Below are 19,921 nucleotides of genomic sequence, written 5' to 3' on the forward strand. Positions count from 1 at the left end.
TTTGAAGTTGAATTCCACATCGTTCTGCTGGTCAAAATGGGATTAGCCAATGCTATCAGTCTAGCAGTGCAGTGCCATGAAAGGGTTCCGTAGCAATTAGGAAAATCGCAATACGGGATTTTCAACGTTGGCGGTAAACTTTGAAGTTCTCTAATCCGTGACGCAATTATTGAGTAGCCACCTCGGTCGCCTTCCAACGGCCGTACTTACTGCCACGGTACAGAGAGAAGCAATTATGCAAGTGCAAGTCTCTTATCGTCGATGTCTTAGCGGTCACCGACATATCAAGTATTAGTTGTACCAAGACAGAAGCCTTCGCGTTGCGGTTGCATTTAACAACAGTGCACTTGACAGTAGCCATAAAATACAGAACTGTTCGCATATAGTCTTTGAATTATTGCTTGATTCACTTGTTCGGGTAGCACAGTTTGTTTTGGTATAATAATAGTTTTATTTGTTAAAATTTGTTCTAAGTTTCTAATTTATTCGTATGTCGCGCGAAAGTGAAGTTTAACGAATAAAATTTTTTGTCCAGAGATACACCTAATAAACACTAGTAAGGTTGTACGTTATGCACGAGTATCACAATCTGTAAAAATGCTTGACTTTACCCAAACAACTGTAAAGAGACTTTGCCAACAAGTTTTATGCTTGTCGTGTTTGATTTTAACATGTTATGCGAACTACGGAAGACTGGAAGCACCCCATAGAAAAGTGTACCCAACATGTGTTCCAATACAGGAGAAAGCATGCAAAGGTACGCTACACTTACGTCATATTAACAAATAAATTACCGTATTCATCTTAATAAATAATCGTAGAATGTACAATGTTTGTACATGTATATTGAAAGCGTGAATATATTTATAACTATTTAATTATCAAATTTTCGAATTGATCCACATTGCTTAGATTCAATATTTTCACCAAAGCACGAAACCCGAAACGTTATAATTCCATCGTATTTTTAAATTAGGATTTAATTACAATGCAACAACAATTCCGAACATCTTTGGACATGAAAGTCAGCGGGAAGCATCATCGAGATTTCAAGAATTCGCCCCATTGGTGGATTCCCAGTGTTCCGATCATATTCGATTCTTTATTTGCACACTGCACTTTCCGATGTGCGACCCCAAGGTATCGAAAACCAAACAAATATGCTCAGTTTAAAATCATTTTAAAACAAACCACAAATTACACTTTTAGAACATGAAGTCCATTCGCCTGTATCAGTTTTTGTCCTTAAAACCTATATTAATAATTTACAAATATACATATGAGCAAAATCTTGTTTTTGTACAGGTGAACGTTGGAATACCAGCGTGTCGACTGATGTGTGAAGAAGTAAGAAGCAAGTGCGCCCCTTTGATGAAAGTTTTCGAAAAGGAATGGAGTATTGATTGCTCACAGCTGCCAGAATACGGGGAAGAGGACCGACTCTGCATGCAACCTCCCAACATGACACCCAGTCTTGCAAATACGGAAGAAGATCTCAGGGTTGTAATAAATCCCAACATAGAAAAGATCGTGGAGAGCGCCGCACGCAAAAGTGAAATACCGAGCTTAAAAGATGCCGAAATATACCCGGGAATTCCTAACCAAGACACAAAAGTCGATTCTAATGAAAACCAACTTGATTTTTATGACGAGAACGAAGACACTTATATCGAATATAAAAATAACGGTAATATTATTTAAATTGTTTAAAAAACGTTTATACCCAACAACATTTGTAACCAACATTTGTAATTTTTTTTAGTTTACATAAACGTCAAAACTATTTCGGAAGGCAGTGATGAAGGTGCCCAAGACCCAGGGAATGAGGTGGTGGATGCAGTAACCATACCAGTTCCTAAATGTCCGAATCCTAACAAATTTCATTGGATTAAAAAGTAAGAAGTCTGTTGAAAGTTTATTGCGTATACCTAAACCAATTGCTAATCGAACATGTAATTGAAAAGTAAACCTATATAGTGTATACTTTATGGATGACACAATAATAGTTGTTAATCTTTTTATATTATTCTAAAACAAATCCTATAGGCCTATAGGTAACAACAGATAAACTTAACCTCATGCAAAAACTTACAGAAATGACTTGCTTGGCGAATGTGTTCCACGATGTGACGTGAACCTAGACGTATTATTCAGCTCCAGGGACAAGGGTATTGCTTATTGTCTGCTCACCGTTTTCGCTTTTCTCTGCTTCGCTTCTACCGCAACCAGCGTGTGCACTTTTGCAATAGACTCAAAGCGATTCAGGTTTGACCAAACGTCGGCATGTGTTGGTTTTTATCATATCTTACCATCATTTTACATTATCTATTATTTTTTGTTAATATCAAGACGATCTAAAAATATTTACATCAATGTACACTTTCTATAAAACCCTTATTTAGGCCTAATCTTTACCGATTTCAATTTTGTTTATCTTCTATTATAAATGTTTAGTACCGTCCGAAAAACCTGATGCTATTATTTTATAGATATCCCGAGCGCCCTATCATCTTTCTATCATTTTGCTACTGCATCTACTCGGTGGCCTATTTGGCAAGATCTTCAGGAGGACCAACAGCCTCCTTGGGATGCATGGCCTCTAGGTTGTCCGAGGACAATGAAGAATTTGTTCACCATCTTGTCAAGGGCGGCCTGGGGGGATCGGGATGCACAGCTGTATTTTTCATCCTCTACTATTTTGGGATGGCGGCTTCTGCGTGGTAAGACATGATTTACCACTTTATACTCATTGTTTACGAATGACTTATCCATAGTTTGTAACGAGAGAGCGATTTTATTGATTTAATGAAAGCCTAAACATGTAACAAACAGTATTTCACAACACATGGCTTAAAATTATTAAATAAACTAGGTTTGGGTTTTGCAAAAGCCAAATGTATACTCAGGCCCTTTGAAACCATGATATGGTGATGACACTTTCCCAACATGTGGTTCCCGAAACGGTTAAAATTGCCTTGAATGTGACACCGCAAGCTCATGCAATTTAGACAGACAATTACCCCGCGGGCTTCTAAAAATCATCTCTTTTTCGTGTAACCGATGTTGGTCTGCGCATTACAAGTAATATATAATTTATTTCACTCGAACCGTTCTTTTGTACAACTGTTTTTAAAAACTCGGTAATTTTTCGATAAACGATTGTCGCACACATACTGCACTTAAAATGTGACCGGTTAGACATTGTCGTTTTTTACAAATGTCTTCGTTACTGCAAAACGCAAAGTATAGATATTGTAAAGTTAATTCGATGAACGTAACAATTTAAATGTTAGCTGGTTATAGGACACAGCGAACCTGCTTAAGCACATGAGTACGACTTTTGTCGTGAGGATCGTTTAAATAAATATAAAACAATAGAAATTGTCCCACAAATTTAACACTTCACAGTCTACACAAAACAAGTTCCATAGGAGTCAGCTATACGAAATGAAAAACACGTGTGCGTGCCGACATAAGGGCTCTTATATAAACATCGCGCAAGGCTTGTCAAAACAAATGCATTGCGTGAGAAAATAAATAAACGAAGCCAACGTATAGTTGATCTGGTCGTCGGGTTTCTGACTTTAGGTCATTTTTGTATTTGTTCAATACTTCTTAATTTTTTAATCATTGCAAAGCAGTCCTGACGAAAGCATTTTTGTTAGGTTCCTGTTGATGTGCGACGCGAAAATAAAAGGGTAGAGTCAAACCTGAAATTCGCCAAACACCAATACACTATAATATTGACGGTAAACTGTTTTATAATGTAAATACCGATGTCACTTTAGTGTTAGGTGCTTAAATGTCAGTGACAACTCCTATTGGTGTATTATGAAACAGATCGTTGTCTTGGCACGAGAAATAAATCCGATCCGACATCAAACAGTAGCGAACGCGCATATCCACCAACATAGCAAAGCATTGCTGGGCATTGTAAGCGTTCGGGGCCAGTAGGGGGGCAAGCGACGGTTTGTCCCTTTCTGACACAGATTCGACTACAAGATTCCTTTCAAATCGGTGTTGTTGCTGCGAGCCGTTTTATCATTCGTTTATCGCGTTCGCGACAAATCAATTCATTGATCCCCACACGGCTCTCCCTTGTAAAGGCGTCCGCTTTAGCGCAACGGATTAGGTTGCCGTTCTAATAGGATCGTGATAAAGCGGCCCCTTGACGAATCCAAGAACCACGTTATACGCTACCGACGGTGTAGGTCTCACTTTTTATCCTTTTTGTTCGTTGTTATTTTTGTCTTATAGCCATAGCAACCTTATTTCTGTAAATCCAAATTGAAACTTTAAAAAAGAAAAACAAGACCAAACCGTCTTTAATAACCGTCTTTAATAATAAAATTAAACCGCCTCATAAATGTTATGTTCAATTTGGTAAATACTGAAACAATTCAAACTAGTTAAACTTTCCGTTTTTGAGCGAAAAACCCTTGACTTTTTGTGAGAGAAACTTTCAATTTAGTGATTCGGTTAAGAATATTGGCGAAACTTTACACCACGTCTTGAGAAACAGTCATCGGTTGCGCTCTATTGCAAGCCAATGGGAAGTAAATGTGGGCGAACAAACGATTCTTAGTTTCGACTCACGGTCACCCAGTTTTTGATTTTCATGGCGTATCACCGACTAGGATGCAATGGTATGACGTAACGGCGTCACATGACACTTATTAACGGCCGTTGTCTGTAGACTAACGTATCCGCTAATAGACAGTACCTTTGAAAACTATCTGTTTTCGGCAAAGGTAGTTTTTAAGGCCAATTTGAAACGTATTCTGCGAATTCCACTGTGTTAAACATATATATATACACGATATATATATGTGGTATATAACTCTTTTGTGGTTTAATTGTTTTTTGTTTTATTTCTAAACATAAACAACATATTCGTTATTGTACCATTCATATGAACCACACCTTTAGATATTTTTGACATACCTATTTTTTTTTTCTAAACTAATTGTCGAAGCCATTTAGGCAAACGGTGATATGGTTGTGTGTGTTTAAACTTGGATGGCCGCTCTACAAAAAGCCGTGTACCATATCAACTATTTAAAGTTTAAAGTGCCCGCTGTGTAGTGTTGACGTGACGATGCCAGTCTTCCGAGACCCTTAGTCAGCAAACATAAATGCGGCCTGCAAAACCAAAGTAAATGATATTCTTTAAAAGTGATTCAACTGGTGCGTAAATTGACTTTTAGAGATACAACATCGGTTTGTTTTGGAACGTTGCTATTGATTGTACATGTTTACGAACAACGTTTGCTCCGTGAAAGAATCAAGTGGAATAAAACCATCAAAAGTGGTTACTTTACAATAATCAAACGTTAAAATCTAAGCGCACCAGTTGCCCGGTTCGTCCGTAACAATGTGACACCTTAGCTTTGACGGCAACGCTTAACGAACTAGCACATAGGTAATCCGATTTTCCGCACCGGTAACAATCGTAAAACACAACTAAAACACTTGGTTGATTGATGTGATTTCATAAATTGATTACTTTCGTGATAAAAATATATATTGTTCTCTGTCTGCTGGTCGTGATAAAGTTTATAATACAAGATTTCTACAAAATATTTGTGGTAAATTAAATCGTCATGCATTACTATATCTCTACCTATACTGTCATTGGAATCTATAATTTGCGTATAATGTTGTGTGTATTTTGTCCTGCTATATGTAGTGCAACTCCTATGTGGCCTCCAAATACTCGGTTTAACGCAATCCCTCTTTTTGTGTTTATTTTTTATAGGTTTTCCTATAGATACTAAAGCGTTTTCAGTAAATATTTATTCCGTTCGATTTATCGCAGGTGGGTCGTTCTTACACTTACTTGGCTACTATCTGCTGGATTCAAATGGGGCCACGAAGCCATCGAAGCCTATAGCTTTCACTTTCATGTGGCAGCCTGGGTCCTTCCAGCCGCTCAGACCATCGCAGCTCTGATATTGGCCAAAGTTGACGGAGACGAGCTAACAGGTAATTATTTTCCGCGCTATTCTGGCCATTTAATATTCTCAGAAAGTTCTCAAATTACCCGTACGTTTTGTCCTGCGTTGAAAAAAAAAACATTTTAAGCGTTCTCACGAGATCACATAAGCCAGTTGTTTGAATATATTTTTCAAAAGTGTAGAGTAAAAAAAAAATAAAAAAGTACCTGATAAAAATATCCGCTGCCTAATGCGAAAAAGCATATACGACTCGGATATATAAAAAGTTTCGTTAACTTTATAGATACGCCATAATCATTGAACAGTGTTGATCTGTCGAAGTTTTTGCGATTGATGGGCGTAAAATTGTCGCTGCCAGGATCAGTTTAATCCGATTATAGAAAACTTGTGACTGTTTCGCATATAGCAGCTATATAGGCCGATGCTCCGTTATGACATTTAACCTTGTTGACCCGGCAAAATTTTAAAATTTTCTTGCTGTGAAATGATAAGTTGAGAAATGTTACAGATATTTTTCGTTCATTTGTTACAGCTGGTTAGGAATAATCAGCCTCTTATTTTATACGTTTTTTTTTAAATTTAAATGTTGTGGTATTTAAATCGACTATTGTGGCAAAGATAAGTTATCATTTTGCGATGGCTGCGGAATTTGTGTTCTATTAAAAAATCGTTGCCAATTATACCACGTCGGAAACTGTGCTTGTAGTCCTGCGATTTATAGTCCTCAACTCGAGTAGACTGAACAATGCTTTGAAGGAAAAGCTAGTTGTGCCGCACTCAAGCTGCTTTGTATTAAGAATGACGACCCAAGCGCTCTCGACTTTTTATACCGGGGTTGGTTTTGCAATTTCTTGACCCAATTTGTTTAACTGTGCTCCGTTTGCGAAGACTGTAAATACAATTGTTTCTCACGGTGCCACACCGTTTTTGAAGTATAGTAGTTATAGAACAGTCGCTAGATGTACGATTTTAATCCTACGAAAATATTTTCCGGATATATCATATGTTTATTTTTAACTTGTTTACCCAGAATAATTTTTAAAAAATATTATAAAGAATTCAATACGAGCCCCGTCCACTGTCCAGGTATCAAAACAATATGAGGTTATCCCTTTTACACATTGACCAAACCTGATGTTTGTTAATTACATATCTCCTTTCATTAGTTTAGTTAATATGATACAACTAAATTAGTTAATATGATACATAAGAATCATCGTTTTGACATGCATCTTATTTTTTCGTTTGCAGGAATATGTTATGTTGGAAACCTAGAACCTGACTCGCTTATGTATTTCGTCATCATCCCGCTGACCTTTTACCTGTTGAGTGGAACGGTTGCAGTGATTCTCGGTTTCGGGTATTTGTTTAAGATCCGGAGAGTCATCAAGCATCAGCAGAGTGACAAGGCAGCCCTCAAACTCGAGAAGCTTATGTTTAAGATCGGACTCTTTTCAGTCCTTTACATTGTTCCCGTGGCTTGCGTTGTCGCTGTAAACTTTTATCAATATCGGAATTACGCAACTTGGATCCAGAAGGCTCAAATCTCAACTTGTGGTGATCCCTCGTTTTTAACAAATACCTATCAAGACCCATTTGAGTCACGCAGTGGACACTATAAATCACAATACGATGTCGGTAGAAGTCATGATGAAACCATGTCTAGTCGCCACACCAAACGGTCGTTAGCCGTCGCTAATAGAGCAGCGGATTCTCCTTTAGGGGACAGGATTCGTGCAGCTAAATTGGATTGCCATCTTGACGAATCAATTCCATCGCTTCCCATTTTCGCTATTAAAATATTTATGTCACTGGTGGCCGGAATAACAAGTGGTATGTGGGTTTGGAGTGCTAAAACTTTGGAATCTTGGAAACGAACCTTTCAAATACTCAGGTAAACCATGTGACATTGTTTTTTCAAACATAAGTCACTAATTGGTAAAACATTGTTATATATTTTTGGTTTTATAAAGGGCGAAAGTATGATGATCACATGTTAAGAATAGTACTTTTGAAAAATTAGCCTTAATGCACTGCATCTTTACCTAGCACAAATTTGCAGTCTGGGCCTGAAAACTCTTAGGATAATGAACTAGTGTTGGCTAAACTACGACTCAAATATTTAGTTACTTTCTTTCTGTATAAATAGGAGGTGTGCCAAAGTACAACATCAACAAAATGCTGATAACCAAAGTAAGAACTCACAAAACAAAGATATCGATGAACGAACCCAAAATGGAAATCAACGTCTTTACGAAGTGGCACTCGAGGACACAAAAACTGCTCCAGAAGATGTCTGTCATCACAAGATACCATTGGGTTATCAGATGCCTCACTTGGAAAACCACCAACCTCATTTGGTCAGACACTCGCAAAACGGAATACCGCTAATACCAGCAAAAAATTCAAGTCAAGCGTACCACGAGATGGTTATGTGCTGGCAGCCTTTGTCACCAGCAATGAACGTTTTCCATCAACAATCGGTTACCTTACCAAATTGCTTGGACTTGGTGCCAAGTCATTCATCACAAATCAAACTGGGACTCGAGAACGAACTAATTTCTATAAGCAACAGTGACGGCAGTGGCTCAGGTGCAGCTCACAACAAGCAACTATGCTTCCGAAAGTCCTACCAGATGTACAGTAATTCGCGAAGTGATGGACTTGATTTAAATACAAATTTAGTTAACCCGTATTGGTTAAATTCGACTTTGCCTCACAGCAAACGTCAGACTTTATCGGCTTCAACTGGAAACGTATGAAAGCCCAGATATTTCGTACTTCTGACGTTTGTAACTTATATTTATATCGTTCACATTTTCTGTTCCAATATTTTATTTTTGTGTTACTTTTGTGGAACTGTACTGCGTCAACATCGTTTAATTTTGCGTCATAATAAAATTAAAATAAAAACAAAAATATTCCTAATTTACATGAACATCTAAGTCATTTTGGAAGACATGTAAGTCATTTCAGACTATATTGAAATATTAGCGAAAAAGGGAGTATAAAAGGAAAAAGAGCGGTAAAAATTATTGGCTGATTTAAATCGTCACTGCGCGACCCATCTTTAAATTCTTCGCGATACATGGGTATATTGGCAAAACGATCAAAATGTGCTGGCCATTTAAACCAGGTGTTCTACCGCAGTGGTCGGCAAACGCCGGTCCGCGGACCGGTACTGGTCCGCGAGAAGTTTGTTACCGGTCCGTATAGCAGGGTTGCCAGATTAAATATTTTTAAACGCGAACTGTTCGTAGAACTTGATAAAAATTAAAAAACAATTAAATATATTTTTATATTTAAAACACACTCACTTTCGTTTAAATAGATTCCGTGGTTGATTTGCTTTGATAACAAATCACAATTAGTATCAAGCTCTCGTGAGGTTCAAAATAACTATGCTGTCGCCATATGAGTTACATAGCACGTTCACAACATCTAAAAATGCTTATTTTTATTACAAAATCTAACTCATATAGTACTTACAATGTATCGAAAAATTGATTAAAACATCATGTTTTTTTATGTTTAAGCGTGCTCACCCTAAAGTGCAATAAAATACATTCACACAAACAAGAAATGTCCCATAATATAATGATGTATTATTTTGATATTTAAGCAGAAAGGTTTTGAAAAAACGTTTGCATATTAATTGGTTTTTGCAAGTTTATGCCTATAATTTTAGTTTTAGACTATAAAAGTGACAGAAAAAACAAAAAGCCAAATGATTTTTCTGACATTATCCACGTTAAAAAAGGCCATATTGGTGAAACTGGTTGTGAAAAAAGCCAATCTGGCAAGCCTTGTACGTAGCCTATGTTAATTCTATACTTTGCAGGTGGCATGCAGTCTGTGGTTCGTACTTTTCATATTGCCAATATTTTATTCGTTTAGCTTTTATATTACATAAATAAAGTTTCTTGTAGGGCCTGGACAAAAATGGGATTTAAAATACATTATTGTATGTTATACAAAGCGTGACTTCGTTTGAAAGAACGCTTTAATTGTTTTGACAAGCTGGTAGGAATAGGAATTGGTAATAATTGCATAAGTGTAATTTAATGGTATACAGTTGTAATTTAGGAAAAAATGCAAAGGTCTAAAAGTTTTATTCAAATAAGCCGCGGGCTGAGCTAAAATAAATTGCTTGGCGGGCCGGATGCCGCCCGTAGGTCTAAGTAAGCTGAATAATTCCTAGATGGGAACATCTCTTGCGCAAAATAGCATAAAGTTCGTAATACAAAGTTGCAATAAATTTTCTTTACTGAACATTTGTTGTTTTTACAAGGCCGGTCCGCGCCAAAACTTCAGTTTTAAACCGGTCCGCCGTGCAAAAAAGGTTGCCGGCCCCTGTTCTACCGCATAAAACTGAAAGCACCACAAAAATGCTATTTCGATTAACTTAATTAAGCTCATGGGCGGATTCAAAAAATGTTTTTGACTTTAACAAGATAGTAACCTATATCCTTTATTGAACGTCATCCGATTGTATCTGGTTTCCAATAATAGAAGTAAGCCGGTACTGAACCTAGGGCGCACGACATCAAAAAAAAAATTGTGTTTAGCTGAAAAAATTATTCTACTTTCGTCCCTGGTGGTTTCTGTGTAGATGTCGAGTTTATGACTCTAAAAACTTGATGTTTTCCACAATCAGCTCTGTAAATAAAACTATAACGAATGAAATTTTGTGTGTGCCCTATATGGCACAACAATAAAAGGGTTTGTATTTAAACTCGATTTAAGCACACTTGTTAAAGTTGAAAGTTATTAAGCACATTAAGATTTTGTTTAAGCTATTTTCGATATCACACAAAATACAAAACATACCGGCCTAAAGATTAACGAGACAATTCTGATAGTTTGATATTAGCCTACATGCAATTGTTGAAATATTTTGAAACCCAGTGGGAGATTGTATTTCAATGTAGTTTTTACATTTGGATAACGAATTTCAAAAAAGCACAATTAACATAGCATAATAATGAATTGCAAAGCCAAAAAGGTTGAGTAGATCGACATGAACTTGGTTAACAGATTTCGATACGAGCTTGTATCATTTTCAGTTATAGTCGTCTTCAAGATCATCTCCAAGATGACGTCGATCTACTGGACCTTTTTGGCTTTGCAAATCATTATCAAGCCACATTACAGATCCGTGCATAGTGTACAAACAATTAACATAGATTTAACACTTTGAGTGGAAATTGTAACGGTGTGGCTCTGGGGAAAAATTGCTGTGGCTCAGAACAATTAATTTATTTTAAGGAAACAGGATCAAATAACTTTGTCAATGTTAAAAGTTGCCTACAAGTAGTCTAAAACTAACTTTGTTGTGACGTAATGCGAGTCAAAATTACATTCAAGTAAGAAAAATAAAAGTCGATATGATGGTTAAATGGACTAACACACGAAAAATTTAGCGAGCAACAATGAATAGTGCCACGCGTCGTCGTCGTATGTTCAAGCGGCCCGCCAAACTGGTTAAATTTGTACTTTTTATATGCTAATTAGAACAGCGACAATTTTTTTGCAATGTATTTGTTTGACCATTGCCTTAGTTGTGTAAAACGTGTTACAATTACAGATATATCGAATAGAAATAGACGATTATTAAATGCTTGTTACTCTGATTCAATCATACAATGCGAAATGCGAATTTCAAACATATATTTTTTTATGACTTTTTATTCTCTGCCGTTGTTAGCAATGTGACTTCTAAATCTAAATGTTATCGCTTGAACATATATCCTATTGAAGGAATTTCAAATCAATACAGTAGCATACCGGTATTTTTATTTATAATAAGTATGAAAGATGCAGCAACAATATTAGGCCGTACATGTGTGGCTGTGAAACATCTAATTGTTCGTATTCGCAAACGTAAATTTTACTTTTTGTTAAAACAAATTGCAAATAATGTGTGCTTATTTGAAATGAAACGACGAAATACCCAACTACTAAGCACGTCAAACATCTTTTACGTAACGAAAACTACTGACATATATCAATAGGGAACACTCACTAACGTAAAACCTTCAGTTGTTAGCAGCCATTGTTCGCATTACGTGATATTCAGCAAATACGTAATCCTGGTACTATACTGCGTCCAACGTAGGTAAAATCTCGTTTGAAACTGAAAATTGGTTACTATTAAAACCGCCGCATTGAATGCGAAATTTTTTGAACTTTACCTAAATCAAGAAGTTATTAAACATATAAGTCTTAAGTTGAAAACATTAAAACTTATTACTATTAAGGCAATCAGTATGTTATGACTTAAATTTGATTTGTAATGATGAAAACCCGCGACATTTATCGATCCAGAGTTATTAACAAACGTTAAACTTGAAGTTGTAACAGCAATTGTTTAGACTTATTCAAGCAAATAATACCGGCACCAAACTGCGTCATACGTGAAAGAAATCCTTGAATATAAAAATTGCTTAAGGGTGACCGGTTTGCGAAGGCGCTCGCTTACCTTCCTCAAAAAGATATCTCCGAGCACCCGCCGGATTATATTCAGCTTGCAAGACTACTAAACTAGAATTCTAGTTTTATAATTATTTGAATTAGAGCAAAATACGGCTAATTCTAATTCTAATCTAATTTGTGAATTGCTTGTTTGTTCTAATTCTAGTTCCAATCTAATTCGGATTTTATCAAAAATGCTACTTATCCAACGGTGTTTTTAGTATCTCAGTTAAAACACAGAATTTCAATTTGGATTCTTTGGTTTGAACGACTTGTATGTAATTTTTACTGTCTAAAAAGCATGAAAAGGCATAAAAATTAGCACACACATATTTACCGTTCGCGTTCTTATAAGAACAAATTGCGATTAAATCAAATTGATTGTAAATAATTAAATGTGATTCTAGTTCAAATTCTAGTTGAAATTTAATTTTTTAGGAATTCGCTAATTCTAATTCTAATCTAATTTGAGAAAACTCAAAACGATCTAGTTCTATAATTTTTAATCTAATTTGGAAAAGCTAAAATAAATCTAGTTGTCCAAGTCTGCCTTTGTGGAACAGGGGTGTACACAACAGTGTTTTTCCTTTTAATGAGCGCAGTAAAACTTGCTTTTGTGCACTTATATCATACAAAAATTAAAAAAATCTCTACATTTATTTTGCATTCAACATTTTTCACTGATGCTTGTAGCTAAATTCAAGCGACTAAATCAACACGGCTTTATAGATTGTGACGTAATATGTCTCTGTTGTAAATTCCTTCGCCTGATTGGTTTTCATTCTCCATGCTGTGTATTTTGTTATCTCACGTTGAATTAAATGTCTACACAGGTAATACAAGCTAAAAGGAAAAAAAATTAGAAGAGTTCTGAACACACCAGTGGAATTTTCGACAATAATTGGGGTTCATGAAATCAGAATGAATTTTGGGATATCTTTTTAGTACAACTGCATTTTATCGCCCATGAACACAGCATCCAAAGAAAAACGACCCTATTCAAGTTTCAAATTTTGACAAATTAAACTAAAATTCGATAAACGATAAAAATTAAGGCGGCTTACAGAAAGGATTTTTATTACACATTTCTTTGTGTCCATGAGCTAGCGTACCGTGGATTCACAGCTCTTAATAAATTCAATTTCTGTCGAATTTTTTCGCGCTTGAGCCAATTCTATAAAATCTTTGGAATATTGCCATTGCATTGTATTGCAGGTAACATATCTACACCTTGAAATTTAACAGGGTAACGCACTGTAATTTTCGGGTTTAGCGTGATTTTTCACGTAATTTCTGTGCAGGCAACATGCAGCTGTTGAGTCAATGGTCCTCACAAATTGGCAAAATCATCTTGATATATGCAAATGAGTAAGTAGTTCGTGATTCTTGATTGTGTGCTAACGGCATCACATATATCCTATCTTTCCGTATTAGACGTTTTGTCAATTTAACCCAAATATAATCGGATATTTTTTCGCGCTACCTCTTTGTTGCTCGCTTGCAGTGCACATTTATGAGTTCAACCGAGAACAGAAAGTTTCTTACGCTTTGTAAGGTCATCTTCACGACTTGCCGCCATACAAAAACATTAATCTGCCCCGGGCCCCTCTGCAAACTCAACCTTAAAATATTCTTGCCCACCAAATGAAATATTTGCTCTGTTGACAAGTGCCTCAATGCTATGCGCATCATCATTAGCTGCCCCAACTTGCAATCCATCCAGACCGCTGAGGTTCGTCGCAGGGGAACCACATTATGTTTAGGTCTCCCTCATAAAACAACATCTACTCCACCATAAGATCGCAAGGCCGGAAGCTCAATCAAAAGACTGCCATCGCGACGCTCCTTTGTGTAACCTCAATCAAAGACTTCCAACCCGACGCACCTTAAGCTGATACTGCCGACTGCCTAAAATTACTGCAGGACAGTGACAGCACTAGTGCTGTCGAATGGATGGGCATCAAAAGGAACGAGGAGTGGGATCAGTATAATAAAGCTTCCGGTTTTGGTCGATTGGGCGATTAAAGTCATTCATAAACGAATGGGACCCGGTTCCAACTGTGGCCTGCGATTGTGGTGCGAAGGGGCAAACTGCAAGCAACATGAGTCGGTTAAAAACAACCCGAGTCCGACTCCCGAGTCCGACTCTGGCCAAAAAATACACCCGAGTCCGACTCCCAAGTCCCGAGTCTGACTCCGGCCAAATGTAAGATTTGTCGAGTCTTCCAGCTCTGACTCTACAGCCTGTATTTTACTCATTTACGCAACTAAATTAAGGTGGATTTTCTGCAATCCACTCATATTGGTTTCATAATTGATCCACCCGCATTATATGGTTTAAAAATATTTTACCATTTCCTATTACACTTTTACAACTTTTTGCCGCGGGCCTTAACAGTTTTAAAATTTGATAATGCGCATGCGCACGTCGGACTCGGGACTCGGGTAGTTTTACGCGGTCTTACTCGAGTCCCGAGTCCGACTCCGCAGCCCTGGCCACATGTAGTCTCACTTTCCGTTATAAGTATAGGCTTGCCATTTTTTAGAAACGTAAATCCGGGACGCATTTTGAAAACTGCAAATAAACTTAATGTAGACCTAATACAAAAGAATTTAGTGCAAATAATTAACTTAACGGGGTTGCGGTTGTTTTATATTTTGTCAGGGGGTATTTTTTAGGGCCCTAGTTTTAAGGGTGGTTTGTCTAAGTAATTTAAATTGTAGCCGAAAGTATTGTCTGTATTGTGAATAAATGAGTTGAGTAAATACTTTCTACAATTAAAGTAGGATGCGGCCCTCGTGAAAGCAGCAACAATTTTAGGCCGTACATGTTGGCAAAGGCGCTGTGTCCATAATAAATTCGTATTCCCCTGACCAAATCATTCTCAAGCATAAGTTAAACAAAATACAAGATTCCATCAAGCTGGCCTGTTAAAACTATTACATATTAGGTTGTATTCTGCGTCATTTGCTTGAGGTGCGTGTTATTGCCGATGATTTAAAAAGGTAATTTATCAGGTTACTAAAAAGTAATGTTTGGCTTGAGTGCTAACTAGTGTGTAAAGTCGTAAACATTTTAATTTTTTCTAAATAAAACATTTTAATTTCTCTAATCGTTAATTGTTATAAAGCATATATGTTGGTCGTCCCTTGACTATGGTTTGCTTATTGTGCCTGAAATGGGTTAACTAAATGATTCCCCACAAGTGGAGTCACATTCTCTACCCTGTGTGGAAGCAGCATTTAATCGGATGACGTGTTATAATTTATCGCATTTATCTGCGTGACTGTGAAACTTCTAAAAAGTCTTCGCAAACTAAAATCTTACATTTGTTGAAACAAAATTGCAAATAATGTGTGCTTATTTGAAATAAAATGACTAAATACCCAACGGCTAAGCACGTCAAACATCATTTACGTAACGAAAACCAGTGACCTATATCGATAGGGAACCACTCACTAACGTAAAACCTTAAGTTGTATAGCAGCCATTGTTCGCATTGCGTGATATTCAGCAAATACGTAATCCTGGTACCATACTGCGTACCTACAACGTAAGTGAAATCTCATTTGAAACTGAAAATTGGTTACTATTAAAACTGCCGCTTTAAATGCGAAATTTTGCGAACTTTACCTAAATTTTGCGCGATAACAAACATCAAGAAGTTTTTAAACATAAGTCTTAAGTTGGAAACATTAAAACTTATTTTTGTTAAGGCAATCAGTATGTTATGACTTCAATTTGATTGTAATGCTGAAAACTCGCGACATTTATCGATCCAGAATTACTAACAAACGTTAAACTTGAAGTTGTAACAGCAATTGTTTAGACTTAATAATACCGGCACCAAACTGCGTCATACGTGAAAAAAATCCTTGAAAATTAAAATTGCTTAACGGTGACCGGTTCGCGACGGCGCTCGCTTACCTTCCTCAAAAAGATATCTCTCAGCAATTTTGAGAAAGAATTGCTAAATGCCTTACTCAAGAGTTTTACATTTTTTAATTTTTTTCTTAAATTTGAAAAATCCGGGACAAAATGGTTAACCAGGCGGGACACCGGGACAAGGCCTTCAAACCGGGATTGTCCCGGCTAAACCGGGACGTATGGCAAGCCTAGTTATAAGGTCTATAAGTTAAGTTAAATGAATTTTTGGAGATAGGCCTTCAGGTCTCATTTTTTTATCAATGTTTATTAGCCTACTGAAATAAGTTAAGTAAACCACCAAGTGTTCTTAAATTTGTCGTGATGAAAGCAAGTACCTTCACGTGGTCGTTCCCGTAAGTACCAGAGCCTATCAGAGGTAATCTGAGAAACAATCCTGAGAAACGAAACTTGCTACTTATGCGAAGATATGAAAACGTCAAGTGCTTCAACGTCGAACCACATCCACGACTCCCACATTGCGCCCTTTTCAGGGCGGACAATTGTCAAAGATGAGAGGATGTCGGTTCTCTAGTTGAATGTAGAGGGCCTCACCAACGCTAAGCTGGAAGTAATCACAAGACTGGCCGAAGAACATGATGCAGTCTTGATTCTACTCCAAGAAACCCACTGTGATACAGATGCTAGGCTAAAGATTCAACAATATCGCCTTGCGGATCATACCACTAGCCGGAAACATGGAATTGCCACATTTGTTAAAAATTGCTTTAAGTACACCATCAAAGCAAGATTCCCTAAAGAAAGCGACATTGAATGGCATGCTGTTAAAGTACAAGGAACCTCTTACGTTAACGTCTACAAGCCGCCACCTGTAGCACTCGAGATAAATTCGCTACCCATACTCCCTGCCCCTTGTCTGTATGTAGGTGACTTTAATTGTCACCACACGGAATGGGCGTACCAGGCCAGCAATCGCGATGGAGAAACCCTTTCCAACTGGGCATCTACTAACAACCTGTCGCTCTTGTATGACCCAAAAGACCCCGACAGTTTTACCTCGGGACGCTGGAGCACTGGAAGCAATCCAGACCTTGCTTTTGCTAAAGCGTCTACTGGACAAGCCCTTCCTGAACGACACGTCATCAGTCGGTTCCCTCGGTCACAGCACATAGTTTCAATAACATCAATGGCCGGTCCTTTAAAACCCACCCCAAGCAAACCTGTGAGACGGTGGAATTTCCGAAAGGCACGTTGGTTGCTCTACAACAAGGCAACACACCATATGGCAAAAACTTTGCCAAGCCCAGACTCGCAAGACCAAAATAAGACCTACCACGCTTTCGCAGGAATGCTGACACACGCGGCAAAACAGGCAATCCCGCGGGGATTCCGCAATAAGTACGTCCCATGCTGGGACCAGGACTGCCAGGACCTGTATAGCCAGTTTAAACGCTCCAGCAATTTTGAAGAAACCAAATCAGCAGCCGATGACCTGGTAGACCACCTAGACCGAAAGCGCCAAGCTCGCTGGATCGAGACAGTAGAATCCATCGACTTCACGCACTCTAGCCGAAAGGCGTGGCTCATCATTAGTCGACTCACGGGCCGTGGCAAGGCTACTCCGGGCAAGTGTCCTGTCACAACAAACGCTATAGCTTCGCGTCTGGTGAAAAAAGGTCGCAATGCCAAAATTCATCGGCAATCCAAGACAAGTCTAGTAAAGAAACTATCAGAGCTTTGGAAATCACCGACTGCAGACGCAAACCTCTAGCGAGTGTACACCCGAAGATGTCCGCAACGCCCTTCGGAAGCTAAAGTCCGGTAAAGCACCTGGCCCCGATCGCCTCCATCCAGAATTCCTCATACACATGGGGGACTCTGCGATCCATTGGCTTGCAAAGTTCCTCTCGTCGTGCATGAACCGTCTAAAAATTCCAAAGATATGGAGAAGAGCCCTTGTGATAGCCATACCCAAGCCAAACAAGCCAATCGACGACGCGAAGAGCTACCGCCCAATATCCCTGCTAAGCATCCCTTTCAAGATCCTTGAGCGAATCATACACTTACGATTAGAACCTGTCGTTGATCCCCAATTACCACCAGAGCAAGCAGGCTTCAGGCGTGGTAGGTGCACATCAGACCAAGTCACCCTCCTGACCCAGGATATTGAAGATGGTTACCAAGCCAACAACAAAACAGGCGCTGTATTCTTAGACCTGACAGCTGCCTATGACACCATATGGCCAGGGCCCAACCTACAAGCTCCTGAAAACCGTCCCTGACAAACGCATGGTACAGTTTATCATGGAACTGGTATCTAACAGGAGTTTCATTCTCCGAACCAGCGACGGCCAACAAAGTCGTTTGAGGCGGCTAAGAAATGGGGTCCCACAGAATTCTGTGCTTGCACCGATGCTCTTTAACATATACATGTATGATCTTCCCCAAACCACTGCCCGAATATACTCATACGCAGATGACATCGCCATACTTACGTCAAGCCGGAGTTGGGAAACTGTCGAAAGGATTTCGGTTCACTCTCAACATACCTTGAAAAATGGAGACTGGTGTTGAGCGAAACAAAGTCTGTCGCTTCCGCCTTCCACTTAAACAACAGGGAAGCCTCCAGGGAGATACGCATCCTATGTAACGGTTCCAACCTTCCCTTTGACCCGTGCCCCACCTACCTTGGAGTAAAATTGGATCGTTTCCTCACGTTTCGAAAACACCTTGAGGGTTTGAGGAACAAGGTCTCATCCCGAGCTGCTCTAATTAGGAGACTCGCTGGCAAAACGTGGGGTTCCAACATTAAAGTTTTGCGATCTACGGCACTTGCGCTTGTATATTCGCCAGCAGAATACTGTGCGGCCGCATGGTCCAGGAGTGCACACACCAAACTACTGGATGTGCCAATAAATAACTGCTTGCGGACCATCACTGGCTGTCTAACAGCAACCCCAGTAAACAACCTCCCAGTGCTAGCAGGGATAGAGCCAACTAACATAAGGCGAGAGGGAGCAACCTTTGCTCAAGGGCCCAAAAGGCACTCTTGCGCCCTGACCATCTACTGCACAGCAAAATTTCGGGCTGTGCGCAGGCGACGCGACTGAAGTCACGACACTCCTTTGTAACCGCAGCACAGTCATTCAAGAAAACAATCCTTGATGGCAAAACTGCGTTAGAATGGAAGGAGGAAACCTGGGAAGAAGAATGGTCAACAAACAAGACAAAGCTACACGGATCCATCTCCGCGGCTCGCTACCACGCCCCAGAGCTGTCGAGAACATCGAATGTGAAACGCAACCGCTAAATAACAGGAGTCGGCCGTTTTGCCTCCTCTATGTTTCAATGGGGCCTTGCCTCTTCCCCACTATGTGAGTGCGGAGCCACACAAACGGCAATCCACATCGTGGAAGAATTCCAAACTATTCCTGTCCCAGTGGTTGGGCAGCAATATTGGCCGCAAAACCCTCTACCACGCAGTGGCTTGCTAGCCACTGCCCAGATATCTAACCAACACGAAAGAAGCCTACTGAAATAAGTTAAGTAAACCACCAAGTGTTCTTAAATTTGTCGTGTTCTGTGTCATTTTTCCTGATTGCTT

The 19,921-nt window shown here is 38.7% G+C and overlaps 2 protein-coding genes across 2 annotated transcripts; both read left to right on the forward strand.

Annotated features, from left to right (window-relative positions):
• Positions 1 to 541: 541 nt before the first annotated feature.
• Positions 542 to 8,841, forward strand: LOC146138028 (frizzled-10-B-like). The gene is made up of 9 exons (XM_083393612.1): positions 542 to 757; positions 977 to 1,140; positions 1,306 to 1,687; positions 1,763 to 1,895; positions 2,095 to 2,265; positions 2,490 to 2,720; positions 5,819 to 5,985; positions 7,209 to 7,851; positions 8,107 to 8,841. Exons 1-9 carry the CDS (start codon positions 598 to 600, stop codon positions 8,717 to 8,719), a joined length of 2,664 nt encoding a protein of 887 aa, XP_083249738.1. The 5' UTR covers positions 542 to 597; the 3' UTR covers positions 8,720 to 8,841.
• Positions 8,842 to 16,470: 7,629 nt separating this feature from the next.
• On the forward strand, positions 16,471 to 18,599 carry LOC146138029 (uncharacterized). The gene is made up of 3 exons (XM_083394504.1): positions 16,471 to 16,536; positions 16,892 to 17,983; positions 18,075 to 18,599. Exons 1-3 carry the CDS (start codon positions 16,471 to 16,473, stop codon positions 18,597 to 18,599), a joined length of 1,683 nt encoding a protein of 560 aa, XP_083250630.1.
• The last annotated feature ends 1,322 nt before the right edge of the window (positions 18,600 to 19,921 follow it).

The sequence above is a fragment of the Ascidiella aspersa genome, chromosome 7 (genome assembly GCF_963924565.1).
Source record: "Ascidiella aspersa chromosome 7, kaAscAspe10.2, whole genome shotgun sequence".
NCBI lineage: Eukaryota > Metazoa > Chordata > Ascidiacea > Phlebobranchia > Ascidiidae > Ascidiella > Ascidiella aspersa.

Coding starts and splice junctions, on each gene's coding strand:
- LOC146138028 (XM_083393612.1), top strand. CDS start 598: ATGCTTGACTTTACCCAAACAACTGTAAAGAGACTTTGCCAACAAGTT. Junction 1,141..1,305: donor TTCCGATGTGCGACCCCAAG/GTATCGAAAACC, acceptor GTTTTTGTACAG/GTGAACGTTGGAATACCAGC. Junction 5,986..7,208: donor TGACGGAGACGAGCTAACAG/GTAATTATTTTC, acceptor TTTCGTTTGCAG/GAATATGTTATGTTGGAAAC.
- LOC146138029 (XM_083394504.1), top strand. CDS start 16,471: ATGGTTAACCAGGCGGGACACCGGGACAAGGCCTTCAAACCGGGATTG. Junction 16,537..16,891: donor TGTCCCGGCTAAACCGGGAC/GTATGGCAAGCC, acceptor TCGGTTCTCTAG/TTGAATGTAGAGGGCCTCAC. Junction 17,984..18,074: donor ACGCTATAGCTTCGCGTCTG/GTGAAAAAAGGT, acceptor CACCGACTGCAG/ACGCAAACCTCTAGCGAGTG.